This window comes from Sceloporus occidentalis, unplaced genomic scaffold, assembly GCF_023333645.1.
Source record: "Sceloporus occidentalis isolate IW3139 unplaced genomic scaffold, rSceOcc1.0.p SCAF_82, whole genome shotgun sequence".
In the NCBI taxonomy this organism is placed as follows: Eukaryota; Metazoa; Chordata; class Lepidosauria; order Squamata; family Phrynosomatidae; genus Sceloporus; species Sceloporus occidentalis.
Window position 1 is genome coordinate 218,886 of NW_028317062.1, and position 23,606 is coordinate 242,491.

Sequence of the window (23,606 nt, forward strand, 5' to 3'; positions counted from 1 at the left end):
AAGAAAGAGAGAGAAAGAAGGAGGGAAGAAGGGAGGGTCGAGCTGATCCCCATGGACGTCCTGAGTGGTGCTAAAGGTGTAATAGAGGCATCACTTGGTCTTTGTCGGCAAATGCAGAAATCCATGGGTCCCAAATTGCCTCAAACTTGTGCATGGTATCGTGAAGTTTCGCTGTTATTTTTTCCATGGTGATTAGGTGCCATATATTGGATTCGATTTCCCCCAATGTAGGAGGGCGTCCCTTCCATCTGCGCGCCACAGCTTGTTTGACAGCTGCACAGATTCTATGTATGAGTTTGTGGTTATGAGTAGAAAGGTCTGGCATGTCCACGTCCATCACTAGCAACGCTACTTCAGGAGATTCCGATATGTGTGTGTGTAAAGCCTGGGACAGTTGCTGAAAACAATGTTGCCAGAGCGGCGCTACAAATATGCATGTCCACCACGCATGGAGATAAGAGCCCATCTCTCCACAACCTCGAAAACACTGGTGAACGCACCCGGGACCCATGTGAGAGAGCCTCGCAGGCGAGAGGTACCAATGGGCTACCACTTCGTAGAGACGTTCCTTGACCGTTGTATTCATGGTAATCTTATGCATGGACTCTGCAGCACTATCCCAATCTTCATCAGGGAACTTCTTGTGTAGATCTCGGTGCCAACTCTGCCTGTATGTAGGGGGAGAGCCAAACTTGATTGCTAAAAAGTGGTTATAATGGGAGGAGATGGAGTGGTGTAGACGTTTGCGGAATAAAAATCTCTGTTCAAACAGTGTCGGTTCAGCTACGTATCCCCGTTCAAGTAGAGTCTGCATAAAGTGGCTGAATTGCAAGTAGCGGAATAATTCCCGAGGTGGGATGTGCTTGGTGTCGCGCAGGGTATGGTATGGGATTACCTTGCCTCGTTGTATCAATTGGCCTGCTCTAGCTAGTCCCGACTCTATCCACCAGGTGAATTTTGCAGGTTCAAGGCCCTCTGGGAAAGCTGAGTTATGTATTATGGGGGTCAAGGAGGACGACCGCTCTGTAAGGCGTAATTTGTGTTTGAATGTTGTCCATATGCGGTAGGATGTCTTCATGGTCGTGAGGGTGTCCGAGTTCGGGAAGTCTGAGTTGACAGTCCAGAGAATCAATTGTAGCTGATGGTGCGAAATGAAACCGCGTTCAATATCGACCCACGGTAGCACGCCGTCCGGAAAGGACCAAGCTTCCAGCTGTGAAACCCTCGCTGCCAGATAGTAGAGGTAGAGATTCGGGACAGCCAGTCCCCCCTTGTGCTTGGGCATGTACAACATTCTCCTCTGGATCCTCGCTCTTTTAGAGTTCCAGATTAAGGTGAATAATTGTGATTGGAAAGAGTCAATGTCCAATTTCTTACTTGGTACAGGAAGAGCACGGAACAGGTATAGTAGCCTAGACAAAGTGTTTTTATGGCGTATATCCGACCCAACCAGGAGATGGGATATTGGGACCATTTGCCTTACTTTTTTAAACCCAGGTCTATAGGTTTTCAACCAGTTAAATTGTGAGAAGGAGAAGGCCCATCTGGCCTCCTATGACTTTAATCATTAAGCTTCTTCTGGATGTTGAAGATTCTCATGATCGATGAGGATAAAGGTGGGGTATGTCACTTCCCTCAAGAATGATAGGGAACCAGCACTAATGGTGGATTTTAGTAGATTTACTGTCTCTTTCCTGCTTTGAGTTCAGTGGTTCGGAAGGGAGGGGCACACTTGAGCTGCCAGCGGCAATGCCCAATTACCTACCCCCTCTTCTTTACTCTAGCAGAAGCAGATAGGATTATTGATGATTATTGAGTTTAGGTATGTTTTCCTCACAAATTGCAACAAGTGTATAAAATAGGCAGCCATCTCCATAGACAAACATTGGGAGTAGAATGGGTTGTACTAAAGAGTTCAGTGTCTTTAAACGTGGCACTGTCATAGAATGCCACAAGTCACTGTAAGTGCTATTATTGTGAAATTGAAGCATCTAGGAGTAACAATACTTGCCCTTGATAGTTATTTAAATTAGACCTTGTTAGTAAATGCAAGGTCTCAGATACCCATCTTTTTCAAAATAAATAGAACCTAGTCCCAGCAGGATAAAAGGAAAGATGGATAAAGCCCTTAGCAAAGCTTCTTTTGAGATATTTCTTAAGGGTCTGGTTCTTGGTTAGAGATGCTTTCCTTATGGAGAATACTGACTCAACCTGTGGAAGAGTTTCAAAGGTGATGAGAGATATATGTCTGATAAAGCAGCCTCAAGAGCACTATTGTGGCCAGGAATGTTAAAAACAAAAGTGCACCAATAAATGTATCGGTAATCAAGAGTAACGAACAGTTTTGCTCCACCAAAGGACTACCCCATGCCAATGCTTCTCCTAGAATGAGATATATATCATACCTAGAAGGCCTGACTGGCAGTGTCTTGTAAATCATTAACATTGTTTAGGGTTTCCCTTGTAGCTTTCTCGTAATGGCAGCTAAACAGCCTCTAGGGGAAGAACAGAAGCAGCAAAAGGGACTAACTGGGAAGCAGCTACTTGAGATGGCTACATAGGCAGCATAGCCAAATAGCCCAATTTCTGGTCCCTAGACTCCATCTTGCCAGAGTGGATATAGGGTAACTGCTCCTGGCACTTATGTCTTGATTCAAGACTAACCAACTCATCAGGATCCATGTTGCTAGCCATATCAAAGATATCATCTGTGGTCAAATAACCCAAGGAAGAACTTCAGATCCCCATTCGGATAAGTCTCCAGTGACTGCAAGGACTTGCTTCTCTCTGTGAACAAAACTTAAAAGAACAGCTATATTGAGATCAAGAGTCCAAAAAGTTGTGGTTGGCTGAGAATGATCGATGTCAATAGGAAAAGACAATGTCAAAACCAGAATAATCAAGACCAAAAATCACACCCCCAAAGATCACAAACAAGGCTCAATATGTAAATAGGCTTCTGTGATGTCATTGTTGTTAAAAATAACCACACATGTGCAAGTAGATGACACAATTAGAAATGCAGTGATGAAGCTGTCAAGGGCACCTGAAAGAATGGGACAACAGCCAACACCACCATTTGTACACCCAGACACCCAAACACACACAGACACACTAAATCACAGACATGCATACAGACACTGACACTAACACAACATGACACCCAACATCAGCACACATACAAACAGTTGTACACACTAACCTACCCACTCACACTAATGCACAGACCCAGATATTTACACTAACACAACTAGGCACTGAACACTAACACAGAGACTCACACTAACACATACAAAGAAACTCACACCCACATGACCAGACACACACAGGCACCCACACCAACATACCAACACACACAAACACACCCACCACACTAACAGACACACACTCACTAACATGTTATTTGTTTTTTCTCCTAGTTTTGTACTTCCCCATGGATTGTTAAAAGAGTTTATATCATCAAGCATGACTGTCCTTTCTAAAGTTGTATTTGGCTCAGCATTAAGCAATATATTTATAAAAAAAGATTGTTCAAATAAATTTATTTTATCAAAGTACAGCATAGCATAGTAGCAGCCTTTAGGGTATTTTCAATTTTAAATGTATGGTTAAATGACAATATACCTCACATTCTTCATTTAAAGCAGTGCTCAACCATACCCATTATTTGATAATATTTTACAAATACTTGGATGTCATACCAGCATTGAAATATATTTCAGGTTGCCCTAGTGCATTTTCTCAAATTTGTCTCTAATACAAGTATTCATAAACCAAGACTATAGGATTCACAGAGTAAATACGGCTATTTAATTACAGTACATATTTGGCAATTACCAGATGGAATTTGGTAATATGCAATGTAAACATTTCAAGGCAGTGGTTCAATGTCTATTATTTACTTTAATAACATATATATTTGCAAGTTATCTATAGGTATCCAGCTATTATCAGTCTTAAACTGTCTATGGACTTGAAGTCTAACATCTTGTGATGTCGACTTCTAACATAAGATGTTACTATAACTTCAAAGCTTTTTGTCAACTCTTTAATTAATGCACATTTAATCTTTAGTGAACAAAGTATTTATTTTAAATATATATATTGTAGGTTATACAGTTATAAGTGGTTTGCTTATTATTGGAACAAAATTGTCATTGCACAGACGAGATATTTGTTAAATTCTGGTGATCATAGGTACCAGTACACAAATTGCAAACTATGTACCCATATCAATGGGAAAAAAAACATAATAACAACACAAAAAAAGCAGCAATAGGGGATTCTGAAGAATGGGAACAAATTTAGAACTGTCATAGGAAAAGTGGACATCACAAATTTTTTTATAGACAAGAAAAAAAAAAGATAAAAATACAATCACGCCCACCCTTGTGGAGACACATGTCGCAGCTGTTAAACAAAGGTTGTCTGGAACGGAATCCATAACGCTTTTGAAATTTCACCATAAAGCAGGTTAGCCATAAAGGCAATCCAGATTTAGGTCAATAAATTCCTCAAAAATTTGTATGAGTGATCCATGAATTTTCCCATTATGAGTCAATTTCATTAATACTGTATGACGCAAAACATTTGCACTTGAACCAGCGTGTTCTATTTTAATTTCCTTCATGTGAATAATAACTTCTGTAGGTATTACCTTATTCCTTTTGATGAATTCTGATTGTGGTTTTTTCAGGGAACCATTGGTCAGACTTACTCCTAGACTTTGGTCTGGTTGCTCTCACTTGTACAAGGTCATACCAAGCAGACATTGTGGAATCCACGAAGAGCAACATGAGGAAGATTTCATCTCAGTATCCACAATCACAGCATTAAAAGTGCGCTGCAGTTCTTGGTGGAATCATTATCCCTTTAGGTGCTCAGAAATCCAGCTGAGAACTATGATTCAATATAATGCTCTCTTTCTCCATATGAAATACTGTATTTCTTCCCCCGCTTCAGATTTCCTGAAGAAAGTCTACTGGGAAAAGTCCTACCTTCCGTCCAGTCAAGACTTTTATGTAACCATTTAACTCTTCTCCTTTTTGTACAACAATCTAGCAACATGATATAAAAAAAACCAATAAAAACAGCTGAATGAAAAAATATCCATTTGTTATAATTGCATATATGAGCTATTTGTACTAAAATGTGTGGTATTTTATCTAAAGAGAAAACTGAGTATATTGTGATTTGAATTTCTGTGTCCTTTTAAGGAAGGTATTTATGCCATGCCATTTGAAATTTTACTTTTCTTGTGCTACTACATAAAATCTTTCAAAAGAGTTGGTTTGCTTTTATATATTTATCTTTATATATTTAGCTTTATTCTTGTAAAATATTATCTCTGTTGAAGGGGTATCGCATAATCTGTCTCTCCAAGTGCCAGGATGTAACCTACAGACTTGACATAGTAAAAAGTCCTCCATGTTCTCAAGCAAGTGCTCAAAGTAGCACAAGTCACATGGTTTACATTTCTAATTGGAGTACTCAGGAGAATAGATAGTGGCTGTGTAGGTAGGAGCTATGGGCGCTATCCTGGAATCCTCCAATATACTGTTGGCAGGGCTGATGACCAAATTCATGCATTGGGCACTATGGTGCTTGGTCATCTGCTAAATGCAAAATGAGGCAAACATACAGATAAAAATGAAATTTGAACTTCACATTCAAGTAAAATAACTATATTGAACATTACCCTATAGAGTGTACAACAGGTATCCCTGTCCTTGTACCACATCTCATAAAACTCAAGAGGTTTCTCTGACTGGCGAAAAGGCTTTAGCAAGTTACACAAAATCTTCAAGCCAGAACAACCCAGGAAGCAATTGACCCGTGATCCCCTTGCCTTCCCTCTCCTTGTTTCCTCTGTCTGGACCACAAGTGTTTCCCTCTTTAAACATGCAAATATATCACTATCGTTACCTGGTCTTTCTTTAGTGTGATCTGTCCGATTTCTCGGTTTCCAACAAAAGAACGGGTTACTTTGTATACTCTTTCTCCTGCTCGTACTCTGATAATGAAGTTAGCTGGAAAGTATCCAGTTTTTTCCCCAATCTTGCCCTAAAAATTATAGGAATCAATCAAATTAAAAACACTGGTGTTCCAGTAGTTTTAAAGGCTTAACAGTTTTTAGAAAATGTTTAAATACTAGATTTTCTATTGGCGTGGTGCTTGCTGTGTACAGGGGATTTTATGCCCTCATGCAAATCAACAACAAAAAAAGTCCTAGTTTCTGCAAAAGAAAAAATACCAAACTGAGCAACCAATTAGGAAGAAGTGGAAAAGGCATGCTGGGGAATATCATTTAAGCAAAAAGGTGAGGCAAATAATGTCCGAATGTATTTTTAACAATCAAAGTGCCATCATACTATGAAAGTATGATAACAAAATGCCATAATATCTAATATACATACCCGCCACCATTCCTCATTAGAGTCATCAATAACTGCGATTCTGTCTCCAGCTCTACAAATAGAAAAAAATATTTAAAAACCAACACAGTTTTGAATATATAAGCCATATATGTATAGAATTGAAAAAAAACAAAAAACAAATGGGTCATTCAAAAATAGGATTAAGACAAAGAAAATGTTGAAATAAAAGATTTAATATTCATATGAGTAGCAGAAAAAAAATAATTTCTGGGCAAAAATATACAATAAGTAGGAACTACAACCTTGCATGTTGAAGGTTCTACACTTCGTGATACCAAGATCAGACCTTGTCCCATGGTTGAATTGTCAACATGCTACCAACTTTATTATTCCTAGCTAATCTTTAAACTTGTAGACTGCTCTGACTCCACGCTGAGCAGCACCATACTTGTATTTGTGGGATTTTTTGTCATTATTTGCTGCATGTTTGGTTCTAGGCATGCCAATGAAATAGTTGACTTTGCACTTGGGGGTTATGGTCTTTGATAATATTATTATTTGTTTGTGTTTTCTTATTTAAATTGTACTGAAGGTGAATAAAAATAAAATAAAAAAAGATCAGGTCTAGTCAACCAAGACCTCAGACAACAGACAACAGACAACAGTAGAGACTTTCAATATCTAGCACAAGTGAATGCTGTTAACAAATGTACAATATATCCAACCATAAAATCAGAGAGATTGATTTATGAGTGATGATTTACAACAATTCATTGTTATGTCCAGGGGAGGGCTGGCAGCCTAAGGCCTGGGGGGCAAGTCTAGTCAAGTGGCCCATTGCGCCACCAAAGCGGCTGCGAGCAACATTGAAAGCGGCCGTCGTGAGGCAGTCACTCCACCGGCGCCTAATGAAATTAAAGCGGCCGGCGTGCACGCACCGTGCCGCCCAATAGCTGTGCCTCAGCTCTTTATCCCACCCCTTTTAAGACGTGGGACGAAGAGCTGAGGAATGGCCATTGGGCCTGACTGCCGCACGACACAAAGGCGTACCTAGAGTATTTGGCACCTGTGGCAGATCCTGTATGTGGCACTCAGTGGCGTCTCCAGGTTTCATATTTGGGGGGGCACATGGGGGGCCAGGGACCAAAGTAGGGGGGCCAATTATAAAACGGTACATATACACTATATATATATATATATATATATATATATATATATATATACACACACACACGTTAGACGTGCATTTTTAACTACATAATATGCACTTATCTCTTTGAAGTAAAGACCGTGATTAAAATATGATTTCAAAATAACAGCTAAAGTGACAGTTATTTTTCATTATTTAATATTAGCCCCTGCTGACAATATATATAAATATTAGACCCTGCTGCAGATATATAGAAATATTACATCCTGCTTCCGATATATATTAATATTAACCCCTGCTGCGGATATATATTAATATTAGCCCCTGCTGCGGATACATACTTATATTATACCCTGCTGCCGATATACATAGAAATTATACCCTGCTGCCAACATATATTAATATTAGCCCCTACTGCCGATATATAGTATTAGTCCCTGCAGCCAATATATATAAATATTAGCCCCTGCAGCCAATATTTATTGATAATAGGCCCTGCAGCCAATATATATTAATATTAGCCCCTGTTGCCGATATATATAAACATTAGTCCCAGCTTCCGATATATATTAATATTAGCCCCTGCAGCCAATATATATTAATATTAGCCCCTGCAGCCAATATATTTGCCACACTGACTGCAGATCAGGGGAAGACAGTGAGAGTCAGTGCAGTGTTCCCTCCTTCTGACTGCACCGTGACATTGAGAGGTCCTCTCCCCTGTAATCATCCCCAGAGTCCCTTTGTCCCCTCATTCACTAAACCATAGCGCTCTTTTACTTACACCCTGTAGTTCAGGTATAGATCAAATAAACAACACATGGAAACAGCACATGCAACTGAATGAGATTAAAAAAAAACTTGTATTTGCAGGTATACATAAATAATGTATGGAAACATAGTATTGCAGGTATAAACCAACAGAACACACAAACCCAGCATTGCAGGTATATATCAACTGGAAATCACATGAACACTCAGCACTGAAGGTTTAGATCAAATAATCAACACATGGAAACAGCACTCCAGGTATTGATCAACTGAATAAGACATGCAAATCCTATATTTGCAGGTAAACATTAATAATGTATGGAAATATAGCCGATACAGATGAACAGAATGACACAAAACCCAGCTTTGCAGATATAAATCAATTGGAAATTACATATAAACTCTGCATTAAAGGTATAGATAAAACCCCCTAAATTACAGGCATAGATCACTGGTCACACACCCCAAAGCCAACCCTGGTGTCCACACTGCCCACATAGAACCTGACCAGCACCTAAGTTACACATTATGTCAACTTTGTCCCCAAACAGCTGAACGTACGCCGTTTTTGTCCCATAAAGACCTCTCCCTCCCAATCTATCCTATCTACCCCCTCTCCCTCCCAATCTATCCTATCTACCCCCTCTCCCTCCCTATCTACCACAACTGCCTCTCTATCTACCACATCTGCCTCCCAATCTATCCTATGTACCCCACTCTCCCTCCCAATCTATCCTATGTACCCCCCCTCTCCCTCCCAATCTATCCTATGTACCCCCTCTCCCTCCCAATCTATCCTATCTACCCCCTCTCCCTCCCAATCAATCCTAACTATCCCCTCTCCCTCCCAATGTATCCCATCCACCCCCATCTCCCTCCCAATCTACCCCCTCTCCCTCCCAATCTATCCTATCTACCCCCTCTCCCTCCCAATCTATCCTATCTACCCCCTCTCCCTCCCAATCTATCCTTATCTACCCCTTCTCACTTCTTATCTACCTCTTCTGACTCTCTAACCCCCTCCTAACTTTCTAACCCCCCCTTTGAAGTTCACTTACCTTGGGCTTGTCCAGCGGTGAGATCGCGAGGTCTCTGTATCCCTGGTTCTGCCGGCTTCACTGCTGGGCGCCGGATATGACGACATATACCGGCGCTCGGCTTGAAATGCCGGCACTGCGAACCAGGAAGAGGCCTCGCGGTCGCGGAGAAGAGTGAGAGGCGCCGAACGGTTGCTGAGAACTTATTCCTCAGCAACCGCTCGGCGCCTCTCACTCTCTCCTCCGGGTCTATTAAAAAAAAAAAAAAGCCCGCGTTTCAATTGGGGGGGCACACCGGGGGGCACAGCATGACGTAGGGGGGCCATGGCCCCCTCTGGCCCCCCCCTGCCGACGCCACTGGTGGCACTCCGTCCCCCCCACACACACACACACACACTTTAAAACTGCATAGTTTCTATGGTTAGGCACACATTGACGGTGGTACAGCATAACTGCTAACATTATATACTTATGCGGTACCACCGTCAATGTGTGCCTATACTTTGAGTCAGACACTGACAATACTGCAGTACAACCCCTATCACTATATACTAGGCCAAACATTGATGTGGTGTAGTAGTTCACAAGGGGGTTAGTGGCTGCGCTCTCACGGATGTGTATGAGATATATAAAAGAAAAAAAAAAACACAATAGTGCAATATGTCTCAAAGCTTATTTGTGTTTGAAATAAAGGCCAAAAAGGGCTACTCACATTTGGTAGGGGCTTCTTCAGTTAGCCCCAAAGTATACGCTTGGGCGATATAATCCTCGCCTTAAAGATTTCTTTGGCAGCACTATGTAATATGGGCTTCTTCAGTTAGCCCCAAGATGTGCATTTAGGTGGTATAATCCTTGCCTTGGAATTTCTTTAGCCTCAGCCTTTGAAGCAGTCTGGAGTGTCCACAGTTCCTTTTTGGTGAGCAATGATAGAGTTGCTCACTCCTCAGCGCATAGGTGGTAAAATCCCCACCAAGGATATAGTTGTGGCTGACAAGATATTTTGTCTTATAAATTAAAAAAGGTCCAGGAGCTCCTGGAACTGTGGACACTCCAGACTGCTTCAAAGGCTGAGGCTAAAGAAATTCCAAGGCAAGGATTATACCACCTAAATGCACATCTTGGGGCTAACTGAAGAAGCCCATATTACATAGTGCTGCCAAAGAAATCTTTAAGGCGAGGATTATATCGCCCAAGCGTATACTTTGGGGCTAACTGAAGAAGCCCCTACCAAATGTGAGTAGCCCTTTTTGGCCTTTATTTCAAACACAAATAAGCTTTGAGACATATTGCACTATTGTGTTTTTTTTTTTTTGTTTTTTTTTTTTTTTCTTTTATATATCTCATACACATCCGTGAGAGCGCAGCCACTAACCCCCTTGTGAACTACTCTACCTGTCTAAGCCAAGAAGAGGAAACCTTGGCAAGTGGTTCTGCTGCTACATCATCATCTATAATAACTTTGTTTTAAAAAGGACTTTTTTTTTTTTTTTTTTTTTTTTTGCTGTTGTTGTTGTTGTTGCTTTTAGCGCTTTTATCCTACCCCTTTTAAGTTTATTGATGTGGTGTAGGCCTAACACTTCAGTGACTGGCTTAGTACATAGTAGGGATGCACCGATATGAAAATTCTGGACCGAAACTGAAAATTCAGCATTCGTTTGGCCAAAACCGAAAAAAAAACTTTTAAAATACTTTATTAAAAGTAACACACCAAAATTAGACAAAAAAAAATCAATAACAATATTACTATATATATATACACACATATATATATACATATATATAATTAACAGCAAACACAATCCTATCATGCCCAGGTTCTAGCATGTACTGGCTGACTTAGCATGATAGGCGTGTGATTTCCGTTTGCAATCCTATATATCTATTAATACTGTTATTGAATTTTTCTGTCCAATTTTGGTATGTAATTTACTTTTAATAAAAGTGTTGTTAGCACACCACAGTTGGACAAAAAAAAACAAAAAACAGCAATCACACTCCTAACATGCCTAGACAGCCTCCCTATGCCATGCTATCCATGCAATCTTCCCACACTTTCATGCAATCTGAAACCCTCATTCACAAACATTCATCATAAATTACAGCATAACACCCATCACTCTCACACACTTACTAATATTTTCCTACCTTTCTTCTGGCACTGTCACTTTTCCTCCTCCTCTTCTTCTTCCTCTTCTGTGTCCCGTCCTTCCGGTGCAGAGAGCGTGGAAGACGGTGGGCGTGGCTTCAGTGTTGTGCGCCGGGATTTGACATCAAGTCGCGACGCACAGCCACAGTTGCCGCGCGCATCGTTTTTGGAGGCGTGCCGGCACCCCTCTGTGAGCGGCACTCCAGGCGGACCGCCCTGTGCCAGGTTCGCTACCGGCACGGCGGCCAGTCCCGGTGGCAGCCGCTTAGTTTTTAACTTTGCGGCTGCCATGAATGTTCGTCTACCGGCCCGGATTCAGGGTGGCCTGGGGGGCAATTGCCCCCCGGCCCAGCCCGCCCTGGTTATGTCTGTCACATGCTTAGTCTTAGACAATACTATCCTGGGGCATTTTGGGTTGTGATATTTTTTTGGCGTTGTGTGTAGAAAGACCCTTAACTGTATCATAGGCTGTATCTTTAAGATTGCTCCTATATAGGGTGGCAAAACGTAAAGAAGCCCTAAATTCACACATCAACTGTGGCAAGGATTTCATGCAGAATATACCAGAAAAAGCCTCATAATTGTTTTACCTTTCAGATTACAGGTCAACATTACGAATGTGGCTTATAATAATGATCATTTCAAAAATGAAGCAACACCAGTGACATCAGGCTATACAGTACTCACTGAAAATCAAGGTCATCCTTTTCCAGAGCTTTAAAGCGATACAATGCTACAAAATAATGTGACTGCATGAAACCTCCTCGAACTCCTGGCTGTGCCTTCTTATTCTGCAAACATAACACAGATGAAGTACAAAATATTTTGGTTACGCTGAAGTTTTCTAAATCATATTCTAGAGCAAATGATCTTTGAATAATCCAGAACGTTCTTCAAATACAATAGAATTAGTCTACTCGGTTGGGAATGTAGATGTATCGCTTGATCCTGTGACTGCCTAGTTTTGCACACGTTCTAATGATATATATAAGATATACCATACCAGACAAAAATGCATAAACTGTTTAAATAAAGTGCTGTTCCACTTAGATATATCATCAACTGCACTCTAGCATGTTAAGCAAACAAGCCTTAACTGATCTATACTTTTATATTTTCATTTAAAAGCTCAAAATTGTGAATGAAGGACATTTTTACTTGATTAACCCCATTTGACGATGGCTGTTTTAACATTTCTGCGGTGTTTGTGTTTAGCTGTAATTATCTTCTTTCTCATAGTGGACCCACACAAATAGTTTATTTTTATTTTTTAGGAACATGAAGGGCTACTTTAGATACAATTATTTTGATCATATCATACAATAAATTATAAAAAATATGATGAAACATGTAATGCTTTTTCTGACTTTTATTTGAAAAGTTTACCAAAGCTAATATAAGATTAATTGGTGGGGCTATATAGGGCATTACACAACCTCATCTTATGTTTTTCTTTTTCTAATGCTAGCAGGAACATCTGGAAAGGCAACACTTGAATAGTGTTTTCCAATCGATTTGTTGTGATTAGTTAGCGGATGTATGTTAAGAAATATATTTTTCTTCTTTTTAATTTGTAATTAAAATTACCTTAGCATCCTGCGAGTTCTTATCACCTTTCTTGTCACCATCAGTGGTATCTAGGATAAAACAGGACAACATCTGAGGAAATGACAGCTCTGTACTTGTGTTCCACATTTTATTCCAAGTCCTCAAAGCTCTTTTCAGAAACAATTAAAACATTGGGCGTGCAATTATTATTATTCATTTATAATTGCTGCTCATTATCTTCCTTGAGAGGATTAAAGAGTAGATTGACCTTCTGTGGAATTGTAACTCTGACCTTCAAGTCCGGGAGGATATGATAGAGTAGTCATTACCAGTTACAGGCTGTACTGTTCATCTGAGCTAGTAGCAGTGGTATAACTATAGGGCTAGAGCATTGTCTATGTTCAAAGACTGTGGGGGCAAGTTATACTATATCCTTGTGTCCTACATTTCTACAAGTGCTGATCAGGAAGAGATCAGAAGAAGTAATATTAGGACACAGATGATACTAGTTGGGGGTACAAATCTAGTGCACACACACTAGACCATCAGAGACTGTGACAGCTGAGTCATTATGCCTCCTCGACACACTCAGCAAGAGAGGATGACATAAATACCCTTTTACCTTCTCATAATATCATAATCCGTTAACAGATAATTTGGGTGAAGGGGACAATAACCTCACCTCCGTCCTGTTTACCCTCTTCTTGCTTTGGTGGCTCAGGCTCTTCATCAATCATAGCAGCAGGCTAGAAACACAGACAAGGGAAATTAGGTATCAATAACATAACTCGAGGCAGATACCTGCAAGGACAATTTTAATCAGGACTTTTTCATCCCTAGACTTCATAGAACATTAAAGATACAATTACCATTACAGTGCCTTTAGTGTTCTTCTATCACACATGGAACAAAAATACATAAGAATGAAAGAGCAGACTTCTAAGTAAGTTCTGAGACAGCAAAATGTCAGCTTGAAAAAAGTGATGACATAACTATTATAGTTTTGTTAGTAATGGCTAAAGAACCATAAAATATAGAGCAGGCCAAAGTTAATTGCTCAGCATGCAGAAGATCCACATAACCTGTAAATTGCAATGTTGTAAAAATGGTTCTGGTATCTATTAGTATGACATGAGATTATTATTTCTGAATAGAATGTTAATCTGCAAAGTCATATGTTAAAGTAGGCACGACCACTTTATACAAATTTAACTAGTTTTTTTTATATAACTATTGAGTACTAGAAATGTCACATAAAGGTAAGACTTGCAAACTAGCAATACAAAAAAAGCAATGCATCCACAAGTCGGGTTCCTTACATTTTTCTTGTCATCTTGCCCTTTCTTTCTTTCTTTATTTGCCATGATGACTCCTGTCCTCAATGTATCGAACACAGGATCAGTGCGATTTGCTGCAGCTGCAAAACAAAACATATAGTAAGATTTGAAATTTATTATAATAAAGCTACATTACTCATTGGGCATTCTGGGCAACTGCCGACCAGCCAACAGAGCAACATGTTGGGTCCCAGCCATGGGGCACTTAAAGAGAGATAAGAACTTCTCTAAGAACTGTCCCACTGATCCAAACAGACTAAGGGACTTTGCTTCTTCATGCACACCTGAGAGTCTGTGGACTTCTTGTCAGCCCACAGGGTTTTAATGGGATTACATGGGCTTGTATTATAAAGCCAAATGCATAAAATATATATGCGCAGGGCAGAGGGCAGGCAATGAGAGCAGTGTTTTATGGTTCGGCTATTTTGGGCCATCTGAAGCTTTTATTGACTACATTTAGTCAAACGGTGTAGAGTAACAAGGACGACTGGATCCTTCATGGAGTCCATGAATGTGTTTTGGACAGGGCTGTATAATGCACACCAAGTGCATGTTGCAGTTGTTTAATTACAAGGCCAATTGGCTGCACTTGCCCCTGAACTGAATATTGCCAGCCACCCTCTGTTTTGCTTCAATTTATAAATTCACCAATCTGAATTAGCCAATAATTAATGAATCCCTATCTCATTGAGATAATAGATTCCAGAAGGCACAGAAGGGTAGTAGTTAAACATATACAAAGCTTCTCTCAGAAGAGTGACAACCCTGCTTAGATTGAAATTAAGAGGGTTAACAACATAAGGAGGGAATGATAAACTTATATGAGACAAAGTCATTGTGCTGGCCATTGTATTATTATCATTATTATTTTTTATTGTTTTGTATAGCACCATCAAATTCAGTAGCGCTGTACAATGGGTAGAAAAGACATAACAAGTAGTATGTAACATAACAACTTGGCTTACAGAAACAAGAGGTGAGCTTACAATTTTATTTTTAATTATTTCTTGTTTAATTTAAATGGGTATTATACTAATTTGTAACTTAATTATTATATGAACGAACATATATTGTTTCTAGAAAGGATAACAATAGCGTTTACATATTTTACTGTCAGAGGAAGGTTTGTGGTGTGGTGATGTCCCCTAGTGGTCAAGGACTAAAGGTAGATACTAATCTTGTGGAATAGGATTTGTTCTGCCATCTGTGTTTTTATAATTCTCAGTGTTTGTTATGAAAAATAATAAGAATATACCTCTCCAGCCCAGTAAAACCAGGCCACAGCTGTGCGAATAAAATGATTATGTTTTTCTATAATTTATTTTCCTATACTGTTTAAAATGATAAAGTGCAGCAGGCAAAAGAGATTTATGGATAACTATTGTTACCATTAACCAAAACATCACAAGGCACAAGGCATTTACTCTCTTTTGCAACCATCCACTTATTAAATTAGAGTAATTCAAGAGACAGTGGGGAAGTTTCGGCACTAATTCATGATGCGATATATTTAACAAGTGGTCAAAATAACATATGAGTGTAAATATATGTATATATTTAATACTTCAAATAGAAACGTTTGTTGAAATAAACCCTTTTTTATAAAGAGATGGTCTGTGATGTCTGTTTAATAGACATCAGAACATAATATGTGATATAGCTGCACAATACTTACTGTAAAGACTCGTCAAGTCAAGGACCTGCTTTTTGATGTATTTAGGATGGTTGTTGTACCCTGTTCATAACCCCTGTTTGAGTACTGTATTTATTATACAATTGAACTTAGCACACCTTCCTCTTATCATACTGTAAATTGTAATATACAGTATCATGGTTGAAGAAGGTTAAGTAGGACCTGGGTTTTGATGATACATTGAGGCTGCTTATAACAATGGTGCTAGATAAAAATAACTTATTTCATCTTAAGTGAGTTTATTCTGTTTTAAGGCAGATGGACTAAGGGTCTTAGTCCATCTTCCGAAGACCTGGATACCAATTGCCAACATCTACAGATCATCCTGACTCGCCCCAACTCATCCCCATCCAAGCAGACCTCTTCTACCCTTTCACCACCCCTCAACCACGGACTAGATTGTAAGCTCGCACGAGCAGGACCCCCTTCTTTTTGTACCAGTTTGTTATTGTGTGTGATTTTAAAGTATTCTACTGACTCTGTTGTAACAGCGCTACGGAATCTGCTGGTGCTATATACCGTATAGCTCTGAAAAAAATACCCCTCGTCTTATTTTTGAGGTAATCTTAAAATCGGACCTCAAATAGAGGTCTCACTACAAGACTAAGATCCAGATCCCCGCAGTGCTGCAGGGGACCTGGATCCTCATCTTTGGCAGCCGGTGGATGTCTGCACGATGCACGAAGACAACCTCCGCTGCTGCCAGCACTTCCGATGGTCTTTCTATGACGGAGCGCTAGTGTGACATAACCTTCCGGTGCTCCACCATAGAAGCCCCGGCGGAAGTACCGGCCAGCAGCACCGAAGGTTGTCTACGCGCATCGCAGAGACATTCACCAGCTGCCAGAGAGGAGGATCCCCCGCAGTGCTGCAAGACACCTGGATCCTCCTCTCTGGCAGCCGTTGACAATTGCGCAGTATACCTCCGCTGCTACCCGACCGGCAGAAGTCCTGGGTAGCAGCGGAGGTTGTGTGCGCGCAACACGCAGATGTCCACCAGCTGCCCCTACTTGACACCAGGGAGTCTGGAGCATGGGGGACAAGTCTAGGGATGCACCGTTAAGTCAGGGAGGGCATATAGGGTGGTATAAGGCATATCAGGGGGCAGACTGGTAAATAGGGGGGTATAAGGCATATATGGGGGCAGAGTGGTATATACGGGGTATAAAGAATATCAGGGGGGGGCAGAGTGGCATATAGGGGGTATAAGGCATATCAGGGGGGGCAGAGTGGCATATCAGGGGGTAGAATGGCATATCAGGGAGGCAGAGTGGCAAATAGGGGGGCAGAGTAGCAACCCGTGGGACAGATGTGCATAACCGGGCGGCAGGTTAGCAAATATTTAATATTTACTAATACAACTTTTTTTAGGCTTTTATATTCAGGCTTTTTCTTTTTTTTCTAAATTTATATTAACATTTTGCAGGTATAGATCAATTGGAATTCACAAAAAAACACATCATTAAAAGGTATATTTAAAACCCCCTAAATTACACGCATAGATCACAGGTTGCACACCCCAAAGCCAGCCCTGGCGTCCACACTGCAATCACACTCCTATCATACCCAGGCAACCAGTAAATGCTGGTACCTAGGCATGATGGGACTGTGCTTGCTGTTAGCAATCACACTCCTATCATGCCAAGTCAGCCAGTACATGCTGGTACAGGGTGGCTGTAAGTGATGTGTAGACCCCATACTGCTGGCAGCATCAATACACAAGGGGGGCAGCTAGCTAGGTTTCAGCATGTACTGGCTGACTTGGCATGATAGGAGTGTGATTGCTAACGGCAATCAAAGTCCCATCATGCCTAGGTTCCAGCACTTACACATCCAACCAGTAAATGCTGGAACCTAGTCATGATGGGACTGTGATTGCTGTTAGCAATCACACTCCTATCATGCCAAGTCAGCCAGTACATGCTGGTACAGGGTGGCTGTAAGTGATGTGCAGACCCCATACTGCTGGCAGCATCAATACACAAGGGGGGCAGCTAGCTAGGTTTCAGCATGTACTGGCTGACTTGGCATGATAGGAGTGTGATTGCTAACAGCAATCACAGTCCCACCATGCCTAGGTTCCAGCATTTACTGGTCGGATGTGTAAGTGCTGGAACCTAGGCATGATGGGACTTTGATTGCTGTTAGCAATCACACTCCTATCATGCCAAGTCAGCCAGTACATGCTCAAGGTGCGGCCCGCGTAAGATCGGTTGCACTCGCTGGCGATCTTACGCGGGCCGCACCTCGAGGTCTCGCGGGGACGCCCCTGCCTTATTACTTTCTAACCCCCTCTCCCTCCCTTATCACTTTCTAACCCCCTCTCCCTCCCTTATCACTTTCTAACCCCTCTCCCTACTCACTATCTACCCTCCCCCTTTGTAGTTCTCTCACCTTTAGGTCCAGCGACGGGAGCACGAGGCTTCTGTCTTCGTTCTCTGCTGCGGTGGCCGCTGCTTCACTGCTGAGCGCCGAAATATGATGTCATATTTCGGCGCTCAGGATGAAAAGCCGGCACCGCGACGGATGTAGAGGCCTCGTGGAGGAGAATGGGGGGCGCCGAGCGGTTGCTAGGCTCCCCTCTCTCCTCCGCATTTAAAAAAAAAAAAAAAGACGGGATTTAAAGTCGCATTGCGACTTTTTTCCAAATTTGGCAGGGGGGCAACAGGGGGGGCAAGGATTAACCTGGGGGGGCAATTGCCCCCCTGTAGCGACGCCACTGGTCACACACTATATCGATGAATATATAAGATATACCATAATTAACCAGCAATTATGCTTGTTCAAAAAGAGACAAAACAAAAACAAATGTACCCAGGGATATTCTGCTTTCTACTTAATTACGGTAAAAAATTGTACTTACAAAAAGGCAGAAGTTCCTTTACACAGGCATATTGTTGATTACTGTACAACGGGGAGCTGTATGCACGTCGAAAACCTGGAGGCTGCGCAACACAACAAAAAATTCACAATACTTACAATAGCTTCTTAAGCAACGTATTTGAGTACATTCTTGGGTACTCTCCAAAATGCATTAAAGGCAGAACAATCTTGGCATAAGAGATAAAAAGTTCATATCAGTGGCAGCTTTAGGGTTTTGTGCCATATAAGTGAAAATGGTTATCAGGGTTGCCATCTTTAAGTTAGTAAATAAATAAATGTGTAAATATATACACACTTAAGAACATAATACTTCTGATCACAAACTAGTTTTGACAAAAAATACACTACAATGATATATTGTTCTATAGAATCTATATGACCTTGGTATACGTGTTTCCCCTTTTCTTTAGACAAATGTGAGCACTAAGCAGCTGCTTAATCTGTTTCTATAATACCATCCAGCCCATAGTGAAACCTAGCAGTAGAGGACATAGTCGACTTTTTCCTCAAGCTAGATCGCTGGAAGACGTACAGAGAAAAAAGCTGTACCTTGTAGCATAGTTATTTACAATATACACAAGATATCAGTTTCCTAAGCTCCACGTCATCAATTTATTCTGCACATATATCCATACTGCTTCTATTAGGTTTTTGTGACTTTTTCTTAAAGTAATCTGAGTACGTTTATTAGCATTATGGATAATAATAATGAAATATCAAGGCAGCTCAAAACTTACTATTTTCCCAAAACATTTCTGAAACTCCACATAGGGCTGGCAGTGATGATGAATGTTGGTTTTGCAGTTTTTGCATCTCAATCCAAATTTGTTATTTACTAAAACAGAAAGAAAGGATATATTTAATCTTCGACTTTAAATATGACAAAGGGTATCATTCTACTTCTGTGGCAGCGGCTAGATGAACACAGAAAAATCTTAGACTGGGATGTCTAAATATGTTTTAAAGTTTTTAGTTGTATTGGGTAAATACTAAATAGATCAATCTTGAAACAGAATAAAGTAGGTTAACTTTGATCATTATGATTGTAGTTCCATTATCACTTATTGCTTCTGAACTCTCATTTAGGCACTATGACGAAGTTGGTACATTGAAACCACAATTCTTCTACAAACTCTCATTTTTATATAACATGCACTATTTTGCTGAAATATATAAACACTATATATATATATATATATATATATATATATATATTACACAAGGCAAAGGAGGCCATGTGATGCAAGCTGTAATGATAATCATTACATCAGCACATTAAGCTTATGCTTTGATTCACCAAATATCACTAATGATCGGTTCTGTATAACACATGTGTATATTTTGATTTTAGGTGAAACTTGAATGAATACACAAATACATTCAAGCCATATCATTAAACTGCCAGAGACCTGTGGGAACAATATATTAGTAATCCAATAATTCAGCTACGTTTTAATTCCCACTTTCCACTATTGTGCTGAAGTTGCTAACAGACCAGCAGATGGGAATCTAGATCCAAAATGCAATCATTTTAACAATGCTGACCAGGAGCTATTTACTGTGCATTCTCAATGAGATGGCAGATTAAAGACAGCTGCCTCCTGACTCTCACACCTTCTATTTTAGAATTCCTATTTAAGTATTCCTCCAGTTAACAGTTTAAAGCGCCCGCAGTGCATTGCTTTGTCTTGTACCGCCATTGAAAATGGTTAATATTGTCAGCTTTTTTTTTTTTTTACATCCATTTTATTAATGGCGCTGTAGACAAGTGTATAATATGCGCCACCTTGGTCCTTAATGTAGCTACACTCAGATGTAGCTATTCTGTGTCTTTAGGGAAATGTTTAGAGGAAATATTTAGAGGAGCCTTGGCTCCCATGATTGTTCAGAGCATTCCTCAATTTCAGTTCCATGTTGATGTATACATAACTTACAGACAATCATCCTTGCACACACATCACAGAATTTTGGCTTCTTCAGGTAGTGATCTTTGAATTTATGGGGCTTGTCGTTAACTGGCCGAGGAGGCTCTGGCAGAGGTTCTTCTTTCTTATCATCTTCATCGTCCTCTTCCTCAGATTCATAAATGTAATAAATTATAGGTCCAGAATTTGGCAACTCTCCATTTGGTTGAGCCTCTTGGGCTCCAGACTCATTCTTATCTTTCTTCTTTTTCTTGAACATTTGTTTCAACTTTTGGACCTGAAATTGATCGAAATAATAACAATAAAAATAATGCTTGAGAAATCTTAGAAAATTGTAAGAAGCCATGTGAATTACAACAATGCTAGAGGTATAGCACAGGTTAATTTTGGATGATGTATTGTATTTGATTAAACAGGATCATTTTAATAAGGTTTGGTGGGAACATGCTGTGCATATTTTTTTATGAAATAGATTGAAGCAGTAATTTGTATTACTATCACTGGTAATTAATGGGGGTTGCCCCCCTCAAATACTTTATAAAAAGGTATTATGTGCCAAACAATCATTTAGTGCTAATTTGTCCATTAAATGTCCATAAAATTAGAGTTTCATTATTTTCATGTTTATAGTTATGATTAAATCACTTTATTATGTCAGAGCCAGATTCCCACACTATGGGGGTCAAGGCAAGGTACCAAACAAGGGCTCCATGCCAATCACCTCACATGTACGCAATTTATATATGTGCGACCAGACCCCCACGAGCCTCTGGGGCAGGTGCCTAGGATGCCTTGTGCATGATCTAGCACTTATGGAAAAAGTTATAATTTCTAGTCACTTACACAATTGTCTAGTAGGGGCATGTCAGTACAACTTGGTTTTGCATGGAAGTTTATTAACTTAAAATCAGTACCTTTAGAATAGGGTAGAAATATCCCTTTTTAGTATCCCTCCTACTTATCTCTCCCCTTTTCCCATCTCTCCTTTATCCTCATCTCTCTCATCCTCTTTATTTCAGTTTCTCTTACTTTTCATTATCTCTTCTCCTTTACATGGCCACAATCCGTTCCTGAATCCCTGGGCTAGTACAAAATTGTTATAAAAAAGAGCTGGTATGTTAGCATAGCATGTATGTTAGTGTATGCATGTGTCTGCCTGGGTATGTTAGTGTCTGCCTGCCTATGTGTGTGGGGGTATTTTAGTGTGTGTCTGCCTGAGTATGTTAGGGTGTAATAGGTGTCTGGGTATGTTAGTATGTGAACATGTTTCTTTGGGCATACTAGAATGGGTTTATGGGTATGATAACATGTATAGCTGGGTATGTCTGTGTGTTAGTGCTGAGTATCTAGTTGTCTTGGTGTGAGTGTCTGGGTGCGTGTGTTAGTGTGAGTGCTCCTCTCGAGGTCAGGCTTTGGATCTGCCCTTGTCTGGGAGGTACAGTTCTAATGTGGTTTAAATCATTTATCGCAAACAGATCATCAGGAATATGCTCTTCAGAGCACACACACTACTAACATGTGGACTACTACAGTGATCTATTCTATTCTATCTCCCACTCTACTTGCCATGTACATGCTGCCACTTATACATAATCAGTCATCATGGCTTAAGAGATCGCTGCTATGGGGATGATACACAACTTTTTCTTTATTTTGCACCAGGAACTAAGGATCCAACACCAGTAATCAACATATGCTTAGCAGATCTCCTACAATGGATGGAAACTAGCTGGTGAAAGGTAAATCCTGATAAAACAGTCCTGCTGATCAGAGGAAAAAAAGAAACCAATTCTATTAAACGCCAACCCACACCCAGTGTAAAACTCGTGATTCAGAGCTATGCAGATTAAGTGAAGTGCGAACCCTTGGAGTGTTTCTTGACAGCGGTTTGTCACTTAAAAATCTGACTTCTGCTGTGACAAAAATCAGCCTTTTTTCATTTTAGGAACATAGCCAGGATTAAGAACCTAATCCCACTTGAGGACACTGCCACCCTAATCCATGTTTTTGTGACATCTCGTCTGGATCACTGCAACGCACTATACCTGCGCCTCCCAGAAAAAGAACTTCATCGCCTACTGATAAAACAAAATGCAGCAGCCGGGCTATTAACAAATCAACCCCGCTTATGCCATAATCACACATTCTCTGCTTCTCCATTGGCTTCCTATTAAATGGAGAATCTATTTTAAAATGGGCTTTTTGACATATAAAGCCCAGAGTGTGCACAAAATCAGGCTCCAATGCATTCTGCCATGCTGCGCCAACGCTCTGGAACTCTCCACCACATTTAGTCAGAGAAGCCCTATCTTTAGAGAAAAAGACTTCAAATGCATCTTTTCTCCCAAGCATTCAGCTAAATCAATTTTATTGCTCCACTTTTTTAATGTCCAATCATGTAACTAAATTAATTTAATATAGATGTTTACCCCTGTAAAGCACTTTGAGTCCCGCTGGGAGAAAGGCATTATATTGTTCTTGTTGTTGTTTGCAAACTTTACTGTGGACTATTCTTAGTTGATAATGTACCTATGCAAGTCAATTCAACAATGTTTGATTTCATTGTTAATATTACAACTAAATATCTCCCAAAAATGTACACTGATTTCCAGACCAATACAAAAAGCACACGATGTTTGAATGAATGAATTGAGTTATGGTCAAAGCTGTGATTGCAGCAGTTCCCTTTAAATAAATGGCCAAAATTTTGGCCAGACCATGTTTTAGCATACGGGACAC

General features: G+C 40.2%; 1 protein-coding gene across 1 annotated transcript; it reads right to left on the reverse strand.

Annotated features, from left to right (window-relative positions):
• Positions 1-4,958: 4,958 nt before the first annotated feature.
• LOC149285207 (SH3 and cysteine-rich domain-containing protein 3-like) lies at positions 4,959-14,393 on the reverse strand. The gene is made up of 7 exons (XM_089495641.1): positions 14,349-14,393; positions 13,712-13,775; positions 13,069-13,118; positions 12,169-12,266; positions 6,417-6,468; positions 5,926-6,063; positions 4,959-5,057 (listed from the first exon to the last, which is right to left on the reverse strand). The coding sequence occupies exons 1-7, from the start codon at positions 14,391-14,393 to the stop codon at positions 4,959-4,961; spliced, it is 546 nt and encodes a 181-aa protein (XP_089351767.1).
• Between the last annotated feature and the right edge of the window lie 9,213 nt (positions 14,394-23,606).

Coding starts and splice junctions, on each gene's coding strand:
- LOC149285207 (XM_089495641.1), bottom strand. CDS start 14,393: ATGGCAAATAAAGAAAGAAAGAAAGGGCAAGATGACAAGAAAAAT. Junction 13,776..14,348: donor GGCAAGATGACAAGAAAAAT/GTAAGGAACCCG, acceptor CTGTGTTTCTAG/CCTGCTGCTATGATTGATGA. Junction 12,267..13,068: donor AGAACTCGCAGGATGCTAAG/GTAATTTTAATT, acceptor TTGCAGAATAAG/AAGGCACAGCCAGGAGTTCG.